Raw genomic sequence first — 24,913 nt, 5'->3', positions numbered from 1 at the left:
CCTGGTTATTGCCCTATTTCACAGTTCAAACAATGTTCTGGTGCCTCATTTCCTTCCTTGCTACTGGACCCTGGACACACTGGCTTGGGGGTTCAGTCTAGCTTCCATTGTGCAGCAGGTGCAGTGGCACCGGGACCCAGAAGCCTTGGTTACTGCTCCATTTTATAGTTCAAACAGTGTTCAGGTGCCTCATTTCCTTCCTTGCTACTGGACCCAGAATACACTGGCTTGGGGGTCTAGTCTAGCTTCGATTTGTGCAGCAGGTGCAGTGGCACCAGGGTCCAGAACCCCTGGTTATTGCCCTATTTCACAGTTCAAACAGTGTTCTGGTGCCTCATTTCCTTCCTTGCTACTGGACCCTGGACACACTGGCTTGGGAGTTCAGTCTAGCTTCCATTGTGCAGCAGGTGCAGTGGCACCGGGACCCAGAAGCCTTGGTTACTGCTCCATTTTACAGTTCAAACAGTGTTCAGGTGCCTCTTTTCCTTCCTTGCTACTGGACCCAGAATACACTGGCTTGGGGGTCTAGTCTAGCTTCGATTTGTGCAGCAGGTGCAGTGGCACCAGGGTCCAGAACCCCTGGTTATTGCCCTATTTCACAGTTCAAACAGTGTTCAGGTGCCTCATTTCCTTCCTTGCTACTGGACCCTGGACACACTGGCTTGGGGGTCTAGTCTAGCTTCCATTGTGCAGCAGGTGCAGTGGCACCAGGCTCCAGAACCCCTGGTTATTGCTCTATTTCACAGTTCAAACAGTGTTCTGGTGCCTCATTTCCTTCCTTGCTACTGGACCCTGGACACACTGGCTTGGGGGTCTAGTCTAGCTTCGATTTGTGCAGCAGGTGCAGTGGCACCGGGACCCAGATGCCCTGGTTACTGCTCTATTTCATAGTTCAAACAGTGTTCAGGGGCCTCATTTCCTTCCTTGCTACTGGACCCTGGACACACTGGCTTGGGGGTCTAGTCTAGCTTCGATTTGTGCAGCAGGTGCAGTGGCACCAGGGTCCAGAACCCCTGGTTATTGCCCTATTTCACAGTTCAAACAGTGTTCAGGGGCCTCATTTCCTTCCTTGCTACTGGACCCAGAATACACTGGCTTGGGGGTCTAGTCTAGCTTCCATTGTGCAGCAGGTGCAGTGGCACCAGGGTCCAGAACCCCTGGTTATTGCTCTATTTCACAGTTCAAACAGTGTTCAGGGGCCTCATTTCCTTCCTTGCTACTGGACCCTGGACACACTGGCTTGGGGGTTCAGTCTAGCTTCCATTGTGCAGCAGGTGCAGTGGCACCGGGGCCCAGAAGCCCTGGTTACTGCTCTATTTCATAGTTCAAACAGTGTTCAGGGGCCTCATTTCCTTCTTTTATCCGGGGCCCAGGACACACTCGGGTTGCGACAACCTCTGACCTCGGCTGCCACGTTCATCTTTTAATCTCAGCGAGATGTTCGAATTGAAATCAGGTCACTTTCGGTTTCAGAAAGATTGAAAGACACATTTGTTTAACTTGCTTTTAGATAAAGCTGTTTGTTTTTATTGAATAGAACTGCCCTTGTCAGCAGCTTCAAGTATTTTGACTTCATTGAGATTTGAAAATATCATGAAAAAGAAACAATGTATCACACACGCATGTTTAACCTTTGTGTGATTACTGCAGAGAGACACGTCTTTCGGGCCCAAGGCAGATGTAGGGATATATTTTCTCTTTAAAGGTGGCGGTGTGGGTGTAGATGTGCCTCCTATTCTGGGCGTTGTAGAAAGACACCAGCCCCTCCTCGTAGTCCACGAAGAGGCCCACTTTGTAAAGCACGCCAGGAAAAAGGTGCTCTTTGTTAGTTTCATCGAAAACATAATACTGTGCCCACCTCTGGGTGAGGATCCAGACGCCATTCTGGGGGACACGAAAGAGCTGTAGCCTTGTGTTCACTGAGGCGCTGGTGACCCCCAGACTCCATTGGAACAGTAGCTCATCATAATAACCAGTCGGGCCCATCACTGCCCGGTCTATGTTCACCTGCCAGTACCACCTCCCGGAGGTGACCCCCGTGGACCCGCGGACACAGCGCTCCGTGCCGAAGTTGAAGTTGCGGAGATCCTTCCCGTCACTGGTGATGAGGAGGGTCCCGTCTGCAGCCTTCGGATCCACCGACAGGGGCGCTGTGGAGACACAGAGAACATCATCAGGCCACTCACAAAACTTGTCAACACTTCCAATAATGCGCAGAATTTGCAGGCAGAGAAAAATATATTAAAAAACTATGGGGCGACTATCAAGCCCCTTGCACCATCGATGCGTCATTTTTAATATGGGAAAAAGTAACTCCAGCGGCACAAGAGGCTTGTAAATAAGGCTCTAAAAGCACCTGACAATGACGTGTCCCTCACATTAACTGAGGGCTTCAACATCTGAACTGTGTGAGAGAGGGACAAACCTCTTCAGATGAGCACAGTGCAGTGGCACCAGGCCTGACCGGAGTTACCGCACCTGATCCAGTGCAGTTTGACCAGCAGTGCACCTATCAATGATTCAGCACGTGCAGTGGCACCGGGCCCATCTGGGTACGCTTGTTCAGTGTTAGCAGAAGCGTAGGTCTGTATGGCGCAGCAGGTGCAGTGGCACTGGGCCCATCTGGCTATGCTTGTGCGATGTGAGCAGAGGCGTAGGTCTCAATAGTGCAGCAGGTGCAGTGGCACCGGGCCCACCTGGCTATGCTTGTGCGATGTGAGCAGAGGCGTAGGTCTGTATGGTGCAGCAGGTGCAGTGGCACCGGGCCCATCTGGCTACGCTTGTTCAGTGTTAGCAGAAGCGTAGGTCTGTATGGCGCAGCAGGTGCAGCAACACCGGGCCCATCTGGCTATGCTTGTTCAGTGCGAGCAGAGGCGTAGGTCTGTATGGTGCAGCAGGTGCAGTGGCACCGGGCCCATCTGGCTACGCTTGTTCAGTGCGAGCAGAGGCGTAGGTCTGTATGGCGCAGCAGGTGCAGTGGCACCGGGCCCATCTGGCTATGCTTGTTCAGTGCGAGCAGAGGCGTAGGTCTGTATGGTGCAGCAGGTGCAGTGGCACCGGGCCCATCTGGCTACGCTTGTTCAATGCGAGCAGAGGCGTAGGTCTCAATAGTGCAGAAGGTGCAGTGGCACCTGGCCCATCTGGCTACACTTGTTCAGTGCGAGCAGAGGCGTAGGTCTGTATGGCGCAGCAGGTGCAGTGGCACTGGGCCCATCTGGCTACGCTTGCTCAGTGCGAGCAGAGGCGTAGGTCTGTATGGTGCAGCACGTGCAGTGGCACCAGGCCCATCTGGCTACGCTTGTTCAGTGCGAGCAGAGGCGTAGGTCTGTATGGTGCAGCAGGTGCAGTGGCACCGGGCCCATCTGGCTACGCTTGTTCAATGCGAGCAGAAGCGTAGGTCTGTATGGTGCAGCACGTGCAGTGGCACCGGGCCCATCTGGCTACGTGTGTTCAGTGCGAGCAGAGGCGTAGGTCTGTATGGTGCAGCAGGTGCAGTGGCACCGGGCCCATCTGGCTACGCTTGTTCAATGCGAGCAGAGGCGTAGGTCTCAATAGTGCAGCAGGTGCAGTGGCACTGGGCCCATCTGGCTATGCTTGTTCAGTGCGAGCAGAGGCGTAGGTCTGTATGGCGCAGCATGTTCAGTGGCACAGGGCCCAGCTGGCTACGCTTGTTCAATGCGAGCAGAGGTGTAGGTCTGTATGGTGCAGCACGTGCAGTGGCACCGGGCCCATCTGGCTACGCTTGTTCAATGCGAGCAGAGGCGTCGGTCTCAATAGTGCAGCAGGTGCAGTGGCACTGGGCCCATCTGGCTATGCTTGTTCAGTGCGAGCAGAGGCGTAGGTCTGTATGGTGCAGCAGGTGCAGTGGCACCAGGCCCATCTGGCTACGCTTGTTCAGTGCGAGCAGAGGTGTAGGTCTGTAACGCGCAGCAGGTGCAGCGGCACCGGGCCCATCTGGCTACGCTTGTTCAGTGCGAGCAGAGGCGTAGGTCTGTATGGTGCAGCAGGTGCAGTGGCACCGGGCCAATCTGGCTACGCTTGTTCAGTGCGAGCAGAGGCGTAGGTCTGTATGGTGCAGCAGGTGCAGTGGCACCGGGCCCATCTGGCTACACTTGTTCAGTGTGAGCAGAGGCGTAGGTCTGTATGGTGCAGCACGTGCAGTGGCACCGGGCCCATCTGGCTACACTTGTTCAGTGTGAGCAGAGGCGTAGGTCTGTATGGTGCAGCAGGTGCAGTGGCACCGGGCCCATCTGGCTACGCTTGTTCAGTGCGAGCAGAGGCGTAGGTCTGTATGGTGCAGCAGGTGCAGTGGCACCGGGCCCATCTGGCTACGCTTGTTCAATGCGAGCAGAAGCGTAGGTCTGTATGGTGCAGCACGTGCAGTGGCACCGGGCCCATCTGGCTACGTGTGTTCAGTGCGAGCAGAGGCGTAGGTCTGTATGGTGCAGCAGGTGCAGTGGCACCGGGCCCATCTGGCTACGCTTGTTCAATGCGAGCAGAGGCGTAGGTCTCAATAGTGCAGCAGGTGCAGTGGCACTGGGCCCATCTGGCTATGCTTGTTCAGTGCGAGCAGAGGCGTAGGTCTGTATGGCGCAGCATATTCAGTGGCACAGGGCCCAGCTGGCTACGCTTGTTCAATGCGAGCAGAGGTGTAGGTCTGTATGGTGCAGCACGTGCAGTGGCACCGGGCCCATCTGGCTACGCTTGTTCAATGCGAGCAGAGGCGTAGGTCTCAATAGTGCAGCAGGTGCAGTGGCACTGGGCCCATCTGGCTATGCTTGTTCAGTGCGAGCAGAGGCGTAGGTCTGTATGGCGCAGCAGGTGCAGCGGCACAGGGCCCAGCTGGCTACGCTTGTTCAATGCGAGCAGAGGTGTAGGTCTGTATGGCGCAGCAGGTGCAGCGGCACCGGGCCCATCTGGCTACGCTTGTTCAGTGCGAGCAGAGGCGTAGGTCTGTATGGTGCAGCAGGTGCAGTGGCACCAGGCCCATCTGGCTACGCTTGTTCAGTGCGAGCAGAGGTGTAGGTCTGTAACGCGCAGCAGGTGCAGCGGCACCGGGCCCAGCTGGCTACGCTTGTTCAATGCGAGCAGAGGTGTAGGTCTGTATGGCGCAGCAGGTGCAGCGGCACCGGGCCCATCTGGCTACGCTTGTTCAGTGCGAGCAGAGGCGTAGGTCTGTATGGTGCAGCAGGTGCAGTGGCACCAGGCCCATCTGGCTACGCTTGTTCAGTGCGAGCAGAGGTGTAGGTCTGTAACGCGCAGCAGGTGCAGCGGCACCGGGCCCATCTGGCTACGCTTGTTCAGTGCGAGCAGAGGCGTAGGTCTGTATGGTGCAGCAGGTGCAGTGGCACCGGGCCCATCTGGCTACGCTTGTTCAGTGCGAGCAGAGGCGTAGGTCTGTATGGTGCAGCACGTGCAGTGGCACCGGGCCCATCTGGCTACACTTGTTCAGTGTGAGCAGAGGCGTAGGTCTGTATGGTGCAGCAGGTGCAGTGGCACCGGGCCCATCTAGCTATGCTTGTGCGATGTGAGCAGAGGTGTAGGTCTGTATGGTGCAGCAGGTGCAGTGGCACCGGGCCCATCTGGCTACGCTTGTTCAGTTTGAGCAGAGGTGTAGGTCTGTATGGTGCAGCACGTGCAGTGGCACCGGGCCCATCTGGCTACGCTTGTTCAATGCGAGCAGAGGCGTAGGTCTCAATAGTGCAGCAGGTGCAGTGGCACTGGGCCCATCTGGCTATGCTTGTTCAGTGCGAGCAGAGGCGTAGGTCTGTATGGCGCAGCAGGTGCAGCGGCACCGGGCCCATCTGGCTACGCTTGTTCAGTGCGAGCAGAGGCGTAGGTCTGTATGGCGCAGCAGGTGCAGTGGCACCGGGCCCATCTGGCTACGCTTGTTCAGTGCGAGCAGAGGCGTAGGTCTGTATGGTGCAGCAGGTGCAGTGGCACCGGGCCCATCTGGCTACACTTGTTCAATGCGAGCAGAGGTGTAGGTCTGTATGGCGCAGCAGGTGCAGTGGCACCGGGCCCATCTGGCTACACTTGTTCAGTGTGAGCAGAGGCGTAGGTCTGTATGGCGCAGCAGTTGCAGTGGCACCAGGCCCATCTGGCTACGCTTGTTCAGTGCGAGCAGAGGTGTAGGTCTGTATGGTGCAGCAGGTGCAGTGGCACCGGGCCCATCTGGCTATGCTTGTGCGATGTGAGCAGAGGCGTAGGTCTCAATAGTGCAGCAGGTGCAGTGGCACCGGGCCCATCTGGCTATGCTTGTGCGATGTGAGCAGAGGCGTAGGTCTGTATGGTGCAGCAGGTGCAGTGGCACCTGGCCCATCTGGCTACGCTTGTTCAATGCGAGCAGAGGTGTAGGTCTGTATGGCGCAGCAGGTGCAGTGGCACCGGGCCCATCTGGCTATGCTTGTGCGATGTGAGCAGAGGCGTAGGTCTGTATGGTGCAGCAGGTGCAGTGGCACCGGGCCTATCTGGCTACGCTTGTTCAATGCGAGCAGAGGTGTAGGTCTGTATGGTGCAGCACGTGCAGTGGCACCGGGCCCATCTGGCTACGCTTGTTCAGTGTGAGCAGAGGTGTAGGTCTGTATGGTGCAGCAGGTGCAGTGGTACCGGGCCCATCTGGCTACGCTTGTGCGATGTGAGCAGAGGCGTAGGTCTGTTTGGTGCAGCAGGTGCAGTGGCACCGGGCCCATGGCCCATCTGGCTACGCTTGTTCAGTGCGAGCAGAGGTGTAGGTCTGTATGGTGCAGCAGGTGCAGTGGCACCGGGCCCATCTGGCTACACTTGTTCAGTGCGAGCAGAGGTGTAGGTCTGTATGGTGCAGAAGGTGCAGTGGCACCTGGCCCATCTGGCTACACTTGTTCAGTGCGAGCAGAGGCGTAGGTCTGTATGGTGCAGCAGGTGCAGTGGCACCGGGCCCATCTGGCTACACTTGTTCAGTGTGAGCAGAGGCGTAGGTCTGTATGGTGCAGCAGGTGCAGTGGCACCAGGCCCATCTGGCTATGCTTGTGCGATGTGAGCAGAGGCGTAGGTCTCAATAGTGCAGCAGGTGCAGTGGCACTGGGCCCAGCTGGCTACGCTTGTGCAGTGCGAGCAGAGGCGTAGGTCTCAATGGTGCAGCCATTGCAGTAGCACCGGTCCCACCCGGCAGCACTCTTGTACTAGTGCAGTGGTAAAAGAGGGGCAGCAATCAATGGTGAGGAAGGTGCAGGGGCACCAGCGGTGCTTCCTTCGTGGGAGCAGAGGATCTTCGCACCCCACACGCTGGGCAGAAAGAGTTGAAAATAAAATGGTAATGAAATGATTTTATTCCCATTTTAGTTTCGATGCTTTTTGCCATCAGAGTACGATGGCAGGGCGGGGCCAGTGCGCCACTCCTGCCAATGATTGACAGCAGTGAGGAGTGGCCACGTAAGTTTGAACTGAGCGTGTTGGTTTGGCTGGCAACCTTGCTACGGCCAAACTGACATGTGCGATTCAACCACCTCCAACCCGGCTGTCTTGGATAGTTGGGTTGGGGAGCAGACACGGCCTACCGTGCCTTTTGGAGCATGGAGCTAGCCTGCTCCAGCCAAACGAGACACCTTACTCATGCTGCTTAACAGCATGGGAACAGTGTCTTGATTGAATGAGAGAGTTGCCTGTGGGCTTCCTGCTCGGAGGACGTGCTGCAGAACAACATGGATGTGCTTCGGAACATCAAGTGGCAGGGTCAGGTAAGTGTTTATTTTAATGTGTATATTTATAATAATATGCATATTATTGTGTACATTATTATGTGTATTTGTTATGTTCATATTTTTTGCAACCCTCCAATGTGATTTACCACCAACTGCCCACAAGTGGCGCCCGGTCCAGCCGCTTGCGCTCCTATCCAAGCGCCAGTACCCCATGAGTTAGACGCATATTAAACTTCTGGACAAACCTACAAACAGGTCTGTGCTAACATCAGAGACAAGTTGTACTGAGGTGCATGTGCTGCAGATTAGTGTGGTAATGTGTGGGCAGTTGTACCTTAAGTCTCATGTTACTGTCCTGCGAGGGGATCGTGTGTTTAGTGGCTAGGAACCCCCCTCGAGCCGCTGCACATACAGTCTCACCTGATCTCATATTCTGAGACGGTGCCCATCCGCCGTTCTTTCTTCAGCGCACAAAAAGGCCAAAATAACTAGTGAGGAGGTAAGAAGTATTTTTTAAAGATGCCAATCCCACTTCTGGCCTTTGTACTGGTCTCTCTAGACATAGAGCATTTGTAATATAGCTCTTCTGTGTAACAAGTCTCACTTGTTACCTATGTTTGTGCAAACTGAACCTGGCAGAGAGGGGACTAAAGATTTATATTCAAGGATGCAAAACAAATTATAGATGTACCTCTGAAGACTGTTGGGTCAAAAATACGACTTTCTGCAAAGATAAAAGAGAAACATAACAAGATATTATTTTTTACATTGTTCCTCAGTTTCATGCTGGTAATATAAACATTAACAAGCTGTATTCCTATGGTCACTTGCACCACCGACCTTCTTGGGAGGCTTCCAGGGAGGCATTACCGTATTTACCACCCTGTCCACCCGAGATCAAAAGGGAAAAATACGCGTCCAGTGGTGTAATGAAACCATAGGGCCCCCCTGCAAGGTCCTGTGAGGGGCCACAAATACAAAAACTCGGTCACCCATCTGTGCTTCACCGATCTAAGGAAGGATTACTATATTTACCATGTTTACCTCCCACGTCTACCTCTCATAACTTCGACAATGAAAAGGGAGCATGCTAGCAAGTTATTTGTTAATTCCTTAGCGATGTCCTTCCTACTAAGGGGCTTATTTATGACAGGCAAACGCCACCTTTTTCTGACGCTCCTGTGACGCCGGCCTATCAATCATATCTATGAGGCGATGCAAAGATTCTGCAGGGTTTACGAGGCCTCATAGATATGGAGTAAGACGAAGCAGAGCCGGCCTCTCAATCATATCTATGAGGCGATGCAAAGATTCTGCAGGGTTTACGTGGCCTCATAGATATGGAGTAAGACAAAGCAGATCCGGCCTCTCAATCATATCTATGAGGCGATGCAAAGATTCTGCAGGGTTTACGAGGCCTCATAGATATGGAGTAAGACAAAGCAGATCCGGCCTCTCAATCATATCTATGAGGCGATGCAAAGATTCTGCATGGTTTACGAGGCCTCATAGATATGGAGTAAGACGAAGCAGAGCCGGCCTCTCAATCATATCTATGAGGCGATGCAAAGATTCTGCAGGGTTTACGAGGCCTCATAGATATGGAGTAAGACGAAGCAGAGCCGGCCTCTCAATCATATCTATGAGGCGATTCAAAGATTCTGCAGGGTTTACGAGGCCTCATAGATATGGAGTAAGACGAAGCAGAGCCGGCCTCTCAATCATATCTATGAGGCGATGCAAAGATTCTGCAGGGTTTACGAGGCCTCATAGATATGGAGTAAGACGAAGCAGAGCCGGCCTCTCACTCATATCTATGAGGCGATGCAAAGATTCTGCATGGTTTACATGGTCTCATAGATATGGAGTAAGACGAAGCAGAGCCGGCCTCTCAATCATATCTATGGGGCAATGCAAAGATTCTGCAGGGTTTACGAGGCCTCATAGATATGGAGTAAGACGAAGCAGAGCCGGCCTCTCAATCATATCTATGAGGCGATGCAAAGATTCTGCAGGGTTTACGTGGCCTCATAGATATGGAGTAAGACGAAGCAGAGCCGGCCTCTCACTCATATCTATGAGGCGATGAAAATATTCTGCAGGGTTCACGTGGCCTCATAGATATAAAGTAAGACGAAGCAGAGCCGGCCTCTCAATCATATCTATGAGGCGATGCAAAGATTGTGCAGGGTTTACGTGGCCTCATAGATATGGAGTAAGACGAAGCTGAGCCGGCCTCTCAAACATATCTATGAGGCGATGCAAAGATTCTTCATGGTTTACGTGGCCTCATAGATATGGAGTAAGACGAAGGAGAGCCGGCCTCTCAATCAGATCTATGAGGTGATGCAAAGATTCTGCAGGGTTTACGAGGCCTCATAGATATGGAGTAAGACGAGGCAGAGCCGGCTTCTCAATCATATCTATGAGGCGACGCAAAGATTCTGCAGGGTTTACGAGGCCTCATAGATATGGAGTAAGACGAGGCAGAGCCGATCTCTCAATCATATCTATGAGGCGATGCAAAGATTCTGCAGGGTCTACGTGGCCTCATAGATATGGAGTAAGACGAAGCAGAGCCGGCCTCTCAATCATATCTATGAGGCGATGCAAAGATTCTACATGGTTTACGAGGCCTCATAGATATGGAGTAAGACGAAGCAGAGCCGGCCTCTCAATCATATCTATGAGGCGATGCAAAGATTCTGCATGGTTTACGAGGCCTCATAGATATGGAGTAAGACGAAGTAGAGCCGGCCTCTCAATCATATCTATGAGGCGATGCAAAGATTCTGCATGGTTTACGAGGTCTCATAGATATGGAGTAAGACGAAGCAGAGCCGGCCTCTCAATCATATCTATGAGGCGATGCAAAGATTCTGCATGGTTAACGTGGCCTCATAGATATGGAGTAAGGCCAAGCAGAGCCGGCCTCTCAATCATATCTATGAGGCGATGCAAAGATTCTGCAGGGTTTACGTGGCCTCATAGATATGGAGTAAGACGAAGCAGAGCCGGCCTCTCAATCATATCTATGAGGCAATGCAAAGATTCTGCATGGTTTACGCGGCCTCATAGATATGGAGTAAGACGAAGCAGAGCCGGCCTCTCAATCATATCTATGAGGCGATGCAAAGATTCTGCATGGTTTACGAGGCCTCATAGATATGGAGTAAGACGAAGCAGAGCCGGCCTCTCAATCATATCTATGAGGCGATGCAAAGATTCTGCAGGGTTTACGAGGCCTCATAGATATGGAGTAAGACGAAGCTGAGCCGGCCTCTCAATCATATCTATGAGGCGATGCAAAGATTCTGCATGGTTAACGTGGCCTCATGGATATAGAGTAAGACGAAGCAGAGCCGGCCTCTCAATCATATCTATGAGGCGATGCAAAGATTCTGCATGGTTAACGTGGCCTCATAGATATGGAGTAAGACAAAGCAGAGCCGGCCTCTCAATCATATCTATGAGGCGATGCAAAGATTCTGCATGGTTTACGAGGCCTCATAGATATGGAGTAAGACGAAGCAGAGCCAGCCTCTCAATCATATCTATGAGGCGATGCAAAGATTCTGCATGGTTTACGAGGCCTCATAGATATGGAGTAAGACGAAGCAGAGCCGGCCTCTCAATCATATCTATGAGGCGATGCAAAGATTCTGCACGGTTTACGAGGTCTCATAGATATGCAGTAAGACGAAGCAGAGCCGGCCTCTCAATCATATCTATGAGGCGATGCAAAGATTCTGCAGGGTTTACGTGGCCTCATAGATATGGAGTAAGACGAAGCAGAGCCGGCCTCTCACTCATATCTATGAGGCGATGCAAAGATTCTGCAGGGTTTACGAGGCCTCATAGATATGGAGTAAGACAAAGCAGAGCCGGCCTCTCAATCATATCTATGAGGCGATGTAAAGATTCTACAGGGTTTACGAGGCCTCATAGATATGGAGTAAGACGAAGCAGAACCGGCCTCTCAATCATATCTATGAGGCGATGCAAAGATTCTGCTGGGTTTACGTGGCCTCATAGATATGGAGTAAGACGAAGCAGAGCCGGCCTCTCAATCATATCTATGAGGCGATGCAAAGATTCTGCAGGGTTTACGAGGCCTCATGGATTTGGAGTAAGACGAAGCAGAGCCGGCCTCTCAATCATATCTATGAGGCGATGAAAAGATTCTGCAGGGTTCACGTGGCCTCATAGATATAAAGTAAGACGAAGCAGAGCCGGCCTCTCAATCATATCTATGAGGCGATGCAAGGATTCTGCAGGGTTTACGAGGCCTCATAGATATGGAGTAAGACGAAGCAGAACCGGCCTCTCAATCATATCTAGGAGGCGATGCAAAGATTGTGCATGGTTTACGTGGCCTCATAGATATGGAGTAAGACGAAGCAGAGCCGGCCTCTCAATCATATCTAGGAGGCGATGCAAAGATTCTGCATGGTTTACGTGGCCTCATAGATATGGAGTAAGACGAAGCAGAGCTGGCCTCTCAATCATATCTATGAGGCGATGCAAAGATTCTGCAGGGTTTACGTGGCCTCATAGATATGGAGTAAGACGAAGCAGAGCCAGCCTCTCAATCATATCTATGAGGCGATGCAAAGATTCTGCATGGTTTACACGGCCTCATAGATATGGAGTAAGACGAAGCAGAGCCAGCCTCTCAATCATATCTATGAGGCGATGCAAAGATTCTGCATGGTTTACGAGGCCTCATAGATATGGAGTAAGACAAAGCAGAGCCGGCCTCTCAATCATATCTATGAGGCGATGCAAAGATTCTGCAGGGTTTACGAGGCCTCATAGATATGGAGTAAGACGAAGCAGAGCCGGCCTCTCAATCATATCTATGAGGCGATGCAAAGATTCTGCAGGGTTTACGAGGCCTCATAGATATGGAGTAAGACGAAGCAGAGCCGGCCTCTCAATCATATCTATGAGGCGATGCAAAGATTCTGCATGGTTTACGTGGCCTCATTGATATGGAGTAAGACGAAGCAGAGCCGATCTCTCAATCATATCTATGAGGCGATGCAAAGATTCTGCATGGTTTACGTGGCCTCGTTGATATGGAGTAAGACGAAGCAGAGCCGATCTCTCTATCATATCTATGAGGCGATGCAAAGATTCTGCATGGTTTACGTGGCCTCATAGATATGGAGTAAGACGAAGCAGAGCCGGCGTCTCAATCATATCTATGAGGCGATGCAAAGATTCTGCAGGGTTTACGAGGCCTCATAGATATGGAGTAAGACAAAGCAGAGCCGGCCTCTCACTCATATCTATGAGGCGATGCAAAGATTCTGCAGGGTTTACGTGGCCTCATAGATATGGAGTAAGACGAAGCAGAGCCGGCCTCTCAATCATATCTATGAGGCGATGCAAAGATTCTGCAGGGTTTACGAGGCCTCATAGATATGGAGTAAGACAAAGCAGAGCCGGCCTCTCAATCATATCTATGAGGCGATGCAAAGATTCAGCAGGGTTTACGTGGCCTCATAGATATGGAGTAAGACGAAGCAGAGCCAGCCTCTCAATCATATCTATGAGGCGATGCAAAGATTCTGCAGGGTCTACGTGGCCTCATAGATATGGAGTAAGACGAAGCAGAGCCGGCCTCTCAATCATATCTATGAGGCGATGCAAAGATTCTGCATGGTTTACGAGGCCTCATAGATATGGAGTAAGACGAAGCAGAGCCGGCCTCTCAATCATATCTATGAGGCGATGCAAAGACTCTGCATGGTTTACACAGCCTCATAGATATGGAGTAAGACGAAGCAGAGCCGGCCTCTGAATCATATCTATGAGGCGATGCAAAGATTCTGCATGGTTTACGTGGCCTCATTGATATGGAGTAAGACGAAGCAGAGCCGATCTCTCAATCATATCTATGAGGCGATGCAAAGATTCTGCATGGTTTACGTGGCCTCATAGATATGGAGTAAGACGAAGCAGAGCCGGCCTCTCAATCATATCTATGAGGCGATGCAAAGATTCTGCAGGGTTTACGAGGCCTCATAGATATGGAGTAAGACGAAGCAGAGCCGGCCTCTCAATCATATCTATGAGGCGATGCAAAGATTCTGCAGGGTTTACGAGGCCTCATAGATATGGAGTAAGACGAAGCAGAGCCGGCCTCTCAATCATATCTATGAGGCGATGCAAAGATTCTGCAGGGTTTACGTGGCCTCATAGATATGGAGTAAGACGAAGCAGAGCCGGCCTCTCACTCATATCTATGAGGCGATGCAAAGATTCTGCAGGGTTAACGAGGCCTCATAGATATGGAGTAAGACGAAGCAGAGCCGGCCTCTCAATCATATCTATGAGGCGATGCAAAGATTCTGCAGGGTTTACGTGGCCTCATAGATATGGAGTAAGACGAAGCAGAGCCGGCCTCTCACTCATATCTATGAGGCGATGCAAAGATTCTGCAGGGTTTACGAGGCCTCATGGATTTGGAGTAAGACGAAGCAGAGCCGGCCTCTCAATCATATCTATGAGGCGATGAAAAGATTCTGCAGGGTTCACGTGGCCTCATAGATATAAAGTAAGACGAAGCAGAGCCGGCCTCTCAATCATATCTATGAGGCGATGCAAAGATTGTGCATGGTTTACGTGGCCTCATAGATATGGAGTAAGACGAAGCAGAGCCGGCCTCTCAATCATATCTATGAGGCGATGCAAAGATTCTGCATGGTTTACGTGGCCCATAGATATGGAGTAAGACGAAGCAGAGCCGGCCTCTCAATCATATCTATGAGGCGATGCAAAGATTCTGCAGGGTTTACGTGGCCTCATAGATATGGAGTGAGATGAAGCAGAGCCGGCCTCTCAATCATATCTATGAGGCGATTCAAAGGTTCTGCATGGTTTATGAGGCCTCATAGATATGGAGTAAGACGAAGCAGAGCCGGCCTCTCACTCATATCTATGAGGCGATGCAAAGATTGTGCATGGTTTACGTGGCCTCATAGATATGGAGTAAGACGAAGCAGAGCTGGCCTCTCAATCATATCTATGAGGCGATGCAAAGATTCTGCATGGTTTACACAGCCTCATAGATATGGAGTAAGACAAAGCAGATCCGGCCTCTCAATCATATCTATGAGGCGATGCAAAGATTCTGCATGGTTTACACGGCCTCATAGATATGGAGTAAGACGAAGCAGAGCCGGCCTCTCAATCATATCTATGAGGCGATGCAAAGATTCTGCAGGGTCTACGTGGCCTCATAGATATGGAGTAAGATGAAGCAGAGCCGGCCTCTCAATCATACCTATGAGTCGATGCAAAGACTCTGCAGGGTTTACGAGGCCTCATAGAAATGGAGTAAGACGAAGCAGAGCCGGCCTCTCACTCATATCTGTGAGGCGATGCAAAGATTCTGCAGGGTTTACGTGGCCTCATAGATATGGAGTAAGACGAAGCAGAGCCGGCCTCTCAATCATATCTATGAGGCGATGCAAAGATTCTGCAGGGTTTACGTGGCCTCATAGATATGGAGTAAGACGAAGCAGAGCCGGCCTCTCAATCATATCTATGAGGCGATGCAAAGATTCTGCATGGTTTACGTGGCCTCATTGATATGGAGTAAGACGAAGCAGAGCCGATCTCTCAATCATATCTATGAGGCGATGCAAAGATTCTGCATGGTTTACGTGGCCTCATAGATATGGAGTAAGACGAAGCAGAGCTGGCGTCTCAATCATATCTATGAGGCGATGCAAAGATTCTGCAGGGTTTACGAGGCCTCATAGATAGGAGTAAGACGAAGCAGAGCCGGCCTCTCAATCATATCTATGAGGCGATGCAAAGATTCTACAGGGTTTACGTGGCCTCATAGATATGGAGTAAGACGAAGCAGAGCCGGCCTCTCAATCATATCTATGAAGTGATGCAAAGATTCAGCATGGTTTACGTGGCCTCATAGATATGGAGTAAGACGAAGCAGAGATGGCCTCTCAATCATATCTATGAAGTGATGCAAAGATTCTGCATGGTTTACGTGGCCTCATAGATATGGAGTAAGACGAAGCAGAGCCGGCCTCTCAATCATATCTATGAGGCGATGCAAAGATTCTGCATGGTTTACGTGGCCTCATAGATATGGAGTAAGACGAAGCAGAGCCGGCCTCTCAATCATATCTATGAGGCGATGCAAAGATTCTGCATGGTTTACGTGACCTCATAGATATGGAGTAAGACGAAGCAGAGCCGGCCTCTCAATCATATCTATGAGGTGATGCAAAGATTCTGCAGGGTTTACGTGGCCTCATAGATATGCAGTAGGACGAAGCAGAGCCGGCCTCTCAATCATATCTATGAGGCGATGCAAAGATTCTGCAGGGTTTGCGTGGCCTCATGATTATGGAGTAAGACGAAGCAGAGCCGGCCTCTCAATCATATCTATGAGGCGATGCAAAGATTCTGCATGGTTTACGAGGCCTCATAGATATGGAGTAAGACGAAGCAGAGCCGGCCTCTCAATCATATCTATGAGGCGATGCAAAGATTCTGCATGGTTAACGTGGCCTCATAGATATGGAGTAAGACGAAGCAGAGCCGGCCTCTCAATCATATCTATGAGGCGATGCAAAGATTCTGCATGGTTTACGAGGCCTCATTGATATGGAGTAAGACGAAGCAGAGCCGGCCTCTCACTCATATCTATGAGGCGATGCAAAGACTCTGCAGGGTTAACATGGCCTCATAGATATGGAGTAAGACGAAGCAGAGCCGGCCTCTCAATCATATCTATGAGGCGATGCAAAGATTCTGCATGGTTTACGTGGCCTCATAGATATGGAGTAAGACGAAGCAGAGCCGGCCTCTCAATCATATCTATGGGGCAATGCAAAGATTCTGCAGGGTTTACGAGGCCTCATAGATATGGAGTAAGACGAAGCAGAGCCGGCCTCTGAATCATATCTATGAGGCGATGCAAAGATTCTGCATGGTTTACGAGGCCTCATAGATATGGAGTAAGACAAAGCAGAGCCGGCCTCTCAATCATATCTATGAGGCGATGCAAAGATTCTGCATGGTTTACGTGGCCTCATAGATATGGAGTAAGACGAAGCAGAGCCGGCCTCTCAATCATATCTATGAGGCGATGCAAAGATTCTGCAGGGTTTACGAGGCCTCATAGATATGGAGTAAGACGAAGCAGAGCCGGCCTCTCAATCATATCTATGAGGCGATGCAAAGATTCTGCATGGTTTACGTGGCCTCATTGATATGGAGTAAGACGAAGCAGAGCCGATCTCTCAAACATATCTATGAGGTGATGCAAAGATTCTGCATGGTTTACGTGGCCTCATAGATATGGAGTAAGACGAAGCAGAGCTGGCCTCTCAATCATATCTATGAGGCGATGCAAAGATTCTGCATGGTTTACACAGCCTCATAGATATGGAGTAAGACAAAGCAGATCCGGCCTCTCAATCATATCTATGAGGCGATGCAAACATTCTGCATGGTTTACACGGCCTCATAGATATGGAGTAAGACAAAGCAGAGCCGGCCTCTCAATCATATCTATGAGGCGATGCAACGATTCTGCAGGGTTTACACAGCCTCATAGATATGGAGTAAGACAAAGCAGATCCGGCCTCTCAATCATATCTATGAGGCGATGCAAAGATTCTGCATGGTTTACACGGCCTCATAGATATGGAGTAAGACGAAGCAGAGCCGGCCTCTCAATCATATCTATGAGGCGATGCAAAGATTCTGCAGGGTCTACTTGGCCTCATAGATATGGAGTAAGACGAAGCAGAGCCGGCCTCTCAATCATATCTATGAAGTGATGCAAAGATTCAGCATGGTTTACGTGGCCTCATAGATATGGAGTAAGACGAAGCAGAGATGGCCTCTCAATCATATCTATGAAGTGATGCAAAGATTCTGCATGGTTTACGTGGCCTCATAGATATGGAGTAAGACGAAGCAGAGCCGGCCTCTCAATCATATCTATGAGGCGATGCAAAGATTCTGCATGGTTTACGTGGCCTCATAGATATGGAGTAAGACGAAGCAGAGCCGGCCTCTCAATCATATCTATGAGGCGATGCAAAGATTCTGCATGGTTTACGTGACCTCATAGATATGGAGTAAGACGAAGCAGAGCCGGCCTCTCAATCATATCTATGAGGTGATGCAAAGATTCTGCAGGGTTTACGTGGCCTCATAGATATGCAGTAGGACGAAGCAGAGCCGGCCTCTCAATCATATCTATGAGGCGATGCAAAGATTCTGCAGGGTTTGCGTGGCCTCATGATTATGGAGTAAGACGAAGCAGAGCCGGCCTCTCAATCATATCTATGAGGCGATGCAAAGATTCTGCATGGTTTACGAGGCCTCATAGATATGGAGTAAGACGAAGCAGAGCCGGCCTCTCAATCATATCTATGAGGCGATGCAAAGATTCTGCATGGTTAACGTGGCCTCATAGATATGGAGTAAGACGAAGCAGAGCCGGCCTCTCAATCATATCTATGAGGCGATGCAAAGATTCTGCATGGTTTACGAGGCCTCATTGATATGGAGTAAGACGAAGCAGAGCCGGCCTCTCACTCATATCTATGAGGCGATGCAAAGACTCTGCAGGGTTAACATGGCCTCATAGATATGGAGTAAGACGAAGCAGAGCCGGCCTCTCAATCATATCTATGAGGCGATGCAAAGATTCTGCATGGTTTACGTGGCCTCATAGATATGGAGTAAGACGAAGCAGAGCCGGCCTCTCAATCATATCTATGGGGCAATGCAAAGATTCTGCAGGGTTTACGAGGCCTCATAGATATGGAGTAAGACGAAGCAGAGCCGGCCTCTGAATCATATCTATGAGGCGATGCAAAGATTCTGCATGGTTTACGAGGCCTCATAGATATGGAGTAAGACAAAGCAGAGCCGGCCTCTCAATCATATCTATGAGGCGATGCAAAGATTCTGCATGGTTTACGTGGCCTCATAGATATGGAGTAAGACGAAGCAGAGCCGGCCTCTCAATCATATCTATGAGGCGATGCAAAGATTCTGCAGGGTTTACGAGGCCTCATAGATATGGAGTAAGACGAAGCAGAGCCGGCCTCTCAATCATATCTATGAGGCGATGCAAAGATTCTGCATGGTTTACGTGGCCTCATTGATATGGAGTAAGACGAAGCAGAGCCGATCTCTCAAACATATCTATGAGGTGATGCAAAGATTCTGCATGGTTTACGTGGCCTCATAGATATGGAGTAAGACGAAGCAGAGCTGGCCTCTCAATCATATCTATGAGGCGATGCAAAGATTCTGCATGGTTTACACAGCCTCATAGATATGGAGTAAGACAAAGCAGATCCGGCCTCTCAATCATATCTATGAGGCGATGCAAACATTCTGCATGGTTTACACGGCCTCATAGATATGGAGTAAGACAAAGCAGAGCCGGCCTCTCAATCATATCTATGAGGCGATGCAACGATTCTGCAGGGTTTACACAGCCTCATAGATATGGAGTAAGACAAAGCAGATCCGGCCTCTCAATCATATCTATGAGGCGATGCAAAGATTCTGCATGGTTTACACGGCCTCATAGATATGGAGTAAGACGAAGCAGAGCCGGCCTCTCAATCATATCTATGAGGCGATGCAAAGATTCTGCAGGGTCTACTTGGCCTCATAGATATGGAGTAAGACGAAGCAGAGCCGGCCTCTCAATCATATCTATGAGTCGATGCAAAGACTCTGCAGGGTTTACGAGGCCTCATAGAAATGGAGTAAGACGAAGCAGAGCCGGCCTCTCACTCATATCTATGAGGTGATGCAAAGATTCTGCAGGGTTTACGTGGCCTCATAGATATGCAGTAGGACGAAGCAGAGCCGGCCTCTCAATCATATCTATGAGGCGATGCAAAGATTCTGCAGGGTTTGCGTGGCCTCATGAATATGGAGTAAGACGAAGCAGAGCCGGCCTCTCAATCATATCTATGAGGCGATGCAAAGATTCTGCATGGTTTACGAGGCCTCATAGATATGGAGTAAGACGAAGAAGAGCCGGCCTCTCAATCATATCTATGAGGCGATGCAAAGATTCTGCATGGTTAACGTGGCCTCATAGATATGGAGTAAGACGTAGCAGAGCCGGCCTCTCAATCATATCTATGAGGCGATGCAAAGATTCTGCATGGTTTACGAGGCCTCATTGATATGGAGTAAGACGAAGCAGAGCCGGCCTCTCACTCATATCTATGAGGCGATGCAAAGATTCTGCATGGTTTACGAGGCCTCATAGATATGGAGTAAGACGAAGCAGAGCCGGTCTCTCAATCATATCTATGAGGCGATGCAAAGATTCTGCATGGTTAACGTGGCCTCATAGATATGGAGTAAGACGAAGCAGAGCCGGCCTCTCAATCATATCTATGAGGCGATGCAAAGATTCTGCATGGTTTACGAGGCCTCATTGATATGGAGTAAGACGAAGCAGAGCCGGCCTCTCAATCATATCTATGAGGCGATGCAAAGATTCTGCAGGGTTTACGTGGCCTCATAGATATGGAGTAAGACGAAGCAGAGCCGGCCTCTCAATCATATCTATGAGGCGATGCAAAGATTCTGCATGGTTTACGTGGCCTCATAGATATGGAGTAAGACGAAGCAGAGCCGGCCTCTCAATCATATCTATGGGGCAATGCAAAGATTCTGCAGGGTTTACGAGGCCTCATAGATATGGAGTAAGACGAAGCAGAGCCGGCCTCTGAATCATATCTATGAGGCGATGCAAAGATTCTGCATGGTTTACGAGGCCTCATAGATATGGAGTAAGACAAAGCAGAGCCGGCCTCTCAATCATATCTATGAGGCGATGCAAAGATTCTGCATGGTTTACGTGGCCTCATAGATATGGAGTAAGACGAAGCAGAGCCGGCCTCTCACTCATATCTATGAGGCGATGCAAAGATTCTGCATGGTTAGCGTGGCCTCATAGATATGGAGTAAGACGAAGCAGAGCCGGCCTCTCACTCATATCTATGAGGCGATGCAAAGATTCTGCATGGTTAACGTGGCCTCATAGATATGGAGTAAGACGAAGCAGAGCCGGCCTCTCACTCATATCTATGAGGCGATGCAAAGATTCTGCATGATTTACGTGGCCTCATAGATATGGAGTAAGACGAAGCAGAGCCGGCCTCTCAATCATATCAATGAGGCGATGCAAAGATTCTGCATGGTTTACGTGGCCTCATAGATATGGAGTAAGACGAAGCAGAGCTGGCCTCTCAATCATATCTATGAGGCGATGCAAAGATTCTGCAGGGTTTACGAGGCCTCATAGATATGGAGTAAGACGAAGCAGAGCCGGCCTCTCAATCATATCTATGAGGCGATGCAAAGATTCTGCATGGTTTACACAGCCTCATAGATATGGAGTAAGACGAAGCAGATCCGGCCTCTCAATCATATCTATGAGGCAATGCAAAGATTCTGCATAGTTTACACGGCCTCATAGATATGGAGTAAGACGAAGCAGAGCCGGCCTCTCAATCATATCTATGAGGCGATGCAAAGATTCTGCAGGGTCTACGTGGCCTCATAGATATGGAGTAAGATGAAGCAGAGCCGGCCTCTCAATCATACCTATGAGTCGATGCAAAGACTCTGCAGGGTTTACGAGGCCTCATAGAAATGGAGTAAGACGAAGCAGAGCCGGCCTCTCACTCATATCTGTGAGGCGATGCAAAGATTCTGCAGGGTTTACGTGGCCTCATAGATATGGAGTAAGACGAAGCAGAGCCGGCCTCTCAATCATATCTATGAGGCGATGCAAAGATTCTGCAGGGTTTACGTGGCCTCATAGATATGGAGTAAGACGAAGCAGAGCCGGCCTCTCAATCATATCTATGAGGCGATGCAAAGATTCTGCATGGTTTACGTGGCCTCATTGATATGGAGTAAGACGAAGCAGAGCCGGCCTCTCAATCATATCTATGAGGCGATGCAAAGATTCTGCAGGGTTTACGTGGCCTCATAGATATGGAGTAAGACGAAGCAGAGCCGGCCTCTCAATCATATCTATGAAGTGATGCAAAGATTCTGCATGGTTTACGTGGCCTCATAGATATGGAGTAAGACGAAGCAGAGCCGGCCTCTCAATCATATCTATGAAGTGATGCAAAGATTCTGCATGGTTTACGTGGCCTCATAGATATGGAGTAAGACGAAGCAGAGCCGGCCTCTCAATCATATCTATGAGGCGATGCAAAGATTCTGCATGGTTTACGTGGCCTCATAGATATGGAGTAAGACGAAGCAGAGCCGGCCTCTCAATCATATCTATGAGGCGATGCAAAGATTCTGCATGGTTTACGTGGCCTCATAGATATGGAGTAAGACGAAGCAGAGCCGGCCTCTCAATCATATCTATGAGGTGATGCAAAGATTCTGCAGGGTTTACGTGGCCTCATAGATATGCAGTAGGACGAAGCAGAGCCGGCCTCTCAATCATATCTATGAGGCGATGCAAAGATTCTGCAGGGTTTGCGTGGCCTCATGATTATGGAGTAAGACGAAGCAGAGCCGGCCTCTCAATCATATCTATGAGGCGATGCAAAGATTCTGCATGGTTTACGAAGCCTCATAGATATGGAGTAAGACGAAGCAGAGCCGGCCTCTCAATCATATCTATGAGGCGATGCAAAGATTCTGCATGGTTTACGAGGCCTCATTGATATGGAGTAAGATGAAGCAGAGCCGGCCTCTCACTCATATCTATGAGGCGATGCAAAGATTCTGCATGGTTAACGTGGCCTCATAGATATGGAGTAAGACGAAGCAGAGCCGGCCTCTCAATCATATCTATGAGGCGATGCAAAGACTCTGCAGGGTTAACATGGCCTCATAGATATGGAGTAAGACGAAGCAGAGCCGGCCTCTCAATCATATCTATGAGGCGATGCAAAGATTCTGCATGGTTTACGTGGCCTCATAGATATGGAGTAAGACGAAGCAGAGCCGGCCTCTCAATCATATCTATGAGGCGATGCAAAGATTCTGCATGGTTTACGTGGCCTCATAGATATGGAGTAAGACGAAGCAGAGCCGGCCTCTCAATCATATCTATGAGGCGATGCAAAGATTCTGCATGGTTTACGTGGCCTCATAGATATGGAGTAAGACGAAGCAGAGCCGGCCTCTCAATCATATCTATGAGGTGATGCAAAGATTCTGCAGGGTTTACGTGGCCTCATAGATATGCAGTAGGACGAAGCAGAGCCGGCCTCTCAATCATATCTATGAGGCGATGCAAAGATTCTGCAGGGTTTGCGTGGCCTCATGATTATGGAGTAAGACGAAGCAGAGCCGGCCTCTCAATCATATCTATGAGGCGATGCAAAGATTCTGCATGGTTTACGAGGCCTCATTGATATGGAGTAAGATGAAGCAGAGCCGGCCTCTCACTCATATCTATGAGGCGATGCAAAGATTCTGCATGGTTAACGTGGCCTCATAGATATGGAGTAAGACGAAGCAGAGCCGGCCTCTCAATCATATCTATGAGGCGATGCAAAGACTCTGCAGGGTTAACATGGCCTCATAGATATGGAGTAAGACGAAGCAGAGCCGGCCTCTCAATCATATCTATGAGGCGATGCAAAGATTCTGCATGGTTTACGTGGCCTCATAGATATAGAGTAAGACGAAGCAGAGCCGGCCTCTCGATCATATCTATGGGGCAATGCAAAGATTCTGCAGGGTTTACGAGGCCTCATAGATATGGAGTAAGACGAAGCAGAGCCGGCCTCTGAATCATATCTATGAGGCGATGCAAAGATTCTGCATGGTTTACGAGGCCTCATAGATATGGAGTAAGACAAAGCAGAGCCGGCCTCTCAATCATATCTATGAGGCGATGCAAAGATTCTGCATGGTTTACGTGGCCTCATAGATATGGAGTAAGACGAAGCAGAGCCGGACTCTCACTCATATCTATGAGGCGATGCAAAGATTCTGCATGGTTAGCCTGGCCTCATAGATATGGAGTAAGACGAAGCAGAGCCGGCCTCTCACTCATATCTATGAGGCGATGCAAAGATTCTGCATGGTTAACGTGGCCTCATAGATATGGAGTAAGACGAAGCAGAGCCGGCCTCTCACTCATATCTATGAGGCGATGCAAAGATTCTGCATGGTTTACGTGGCCTCATAGATATGGAGTAAGACGAAGCAGAGCCGGCCTCTCAATCATATCTATGAGGCGATGCAAAGATTCTGCAGGGTTTACGAGGCCTCATAGATATGGAGTAAGACGAAGCAGAGCCGGCCTCTCACTCATATCTATGAGGCGATGCAAAGATTCTGCATGGTTAACGTGGCCTCATTGATATGGAGTAAGACGAAGCAGAGCCGCCCTCTCACTCATATCTATGAGGCGATGCAAAGATTCTGCATGGTTTACGTGGCCTCATAGATATGGAGTAAGACGAAGCAGAGCCGGCCTCTCAATCATATCAATGAGGCGATGCAAAGATTCTGCAGGGTTTACGAGGCCTCATAGATATGGAGTAAGACGAAGCAGAGCCGGCCTCTCAATCATATCTATGAGGCGATGCAAAGATTCTGCATGGTTTACGAGGCCTCATTGATATGGAGTAAGATGAAGCAGAGCCGGCCTCTCACTCATATCTATGAGGCGATGCAAAGATTCTGCATGGTTAACGTGGCCTCATAGATATGGAGTAAGACGAAGCAGAGCCGGCCTCTCAATCATATCTATGAGGCGATGCAAAGACTCTGCAGGGTTAACATGGCCTCATAGATATGGAGTAAGACGAAGCAGAGCCGGCCTCTCAATCATATCTATGAGGCGATGCAAAGATTCTGCATGGTTTACGTGGCCTCATAGATATAGAGTAAGACGAAGCAGAGCCGGCCTCTCGATCATATCTATGGGGCAATGCAAAGATTCTGCAGGGTTTACGAGGCCTCATAGATATGGAGTAAGACGAAGCAGAGCCGGCCTCTGAATCATATCTATGAGGCGATGCAAAGATTCTGCATGGTTTACGAGGCCTCATAGATATGGAGTAAGACAAAGCAGAGCCGGCCTCTCAATCATATCTATGAGGCGATGCAAAGATTCTGCATGGTTTACGTGGCCTCATAGATATGGAGTAAGACGAAGCAGAGCCGGACTCTCACTCATATCTATGAGGCGATGCAAAGATTCT

At 50.0% G+C, this 24,913-nt stretch overlaps 1 protein-coding gene across 1 annotated transcript in view; it reads right to left on the bottom strand.

Moving 5' to 3' along the window:
• Positions 1-1,550: 1,550 nt before the first annotated feature.
• LOC147664961 (CD5 antigen-like) overlaps positions 1,551-24,913 on the bottom strand; it is a gene marked incomplete at its 5' end in the record, with an annotated part of 443,582 nt that continues 420,219 nt past the window's right edge. The window contains 2 exons of the mRNA XM_086949857.1: positions 1,551-2,150; positions 8,371-8,403. Of these exons, the coding sequence (XP_086805983.1) occupies positions 1,642-2,150; positions 8,371-8,403 (542 nt within the window). The remainder of the gene's footprint in view (positions 2,151-8,370; positions 8,404-24,913) is intronic.

The sequence above is a fragment of the Lissotriton vulgaris genome, unplaced genomic scaffold (genome assembly GCF_964263255.1).
Source record: "Lissotriton vulgaris unplaced genomic scaffold, aLisVul1.2 SCAFFOLD_1173, whole genome shotgun sequence".
In the NCBI taxonomy this organism is placed as follows: Eukaryota; Metazoa; Chordata; class Amphibia; order Caudata; family Salamandridae; genus Lissotriton; species Lissotriton vulgaris.
The sequence above is the reverse complement of the archived record's forward strand: the minus strand, read 5'-3'. Positions and strand labels throughout refer to the sequence as shown.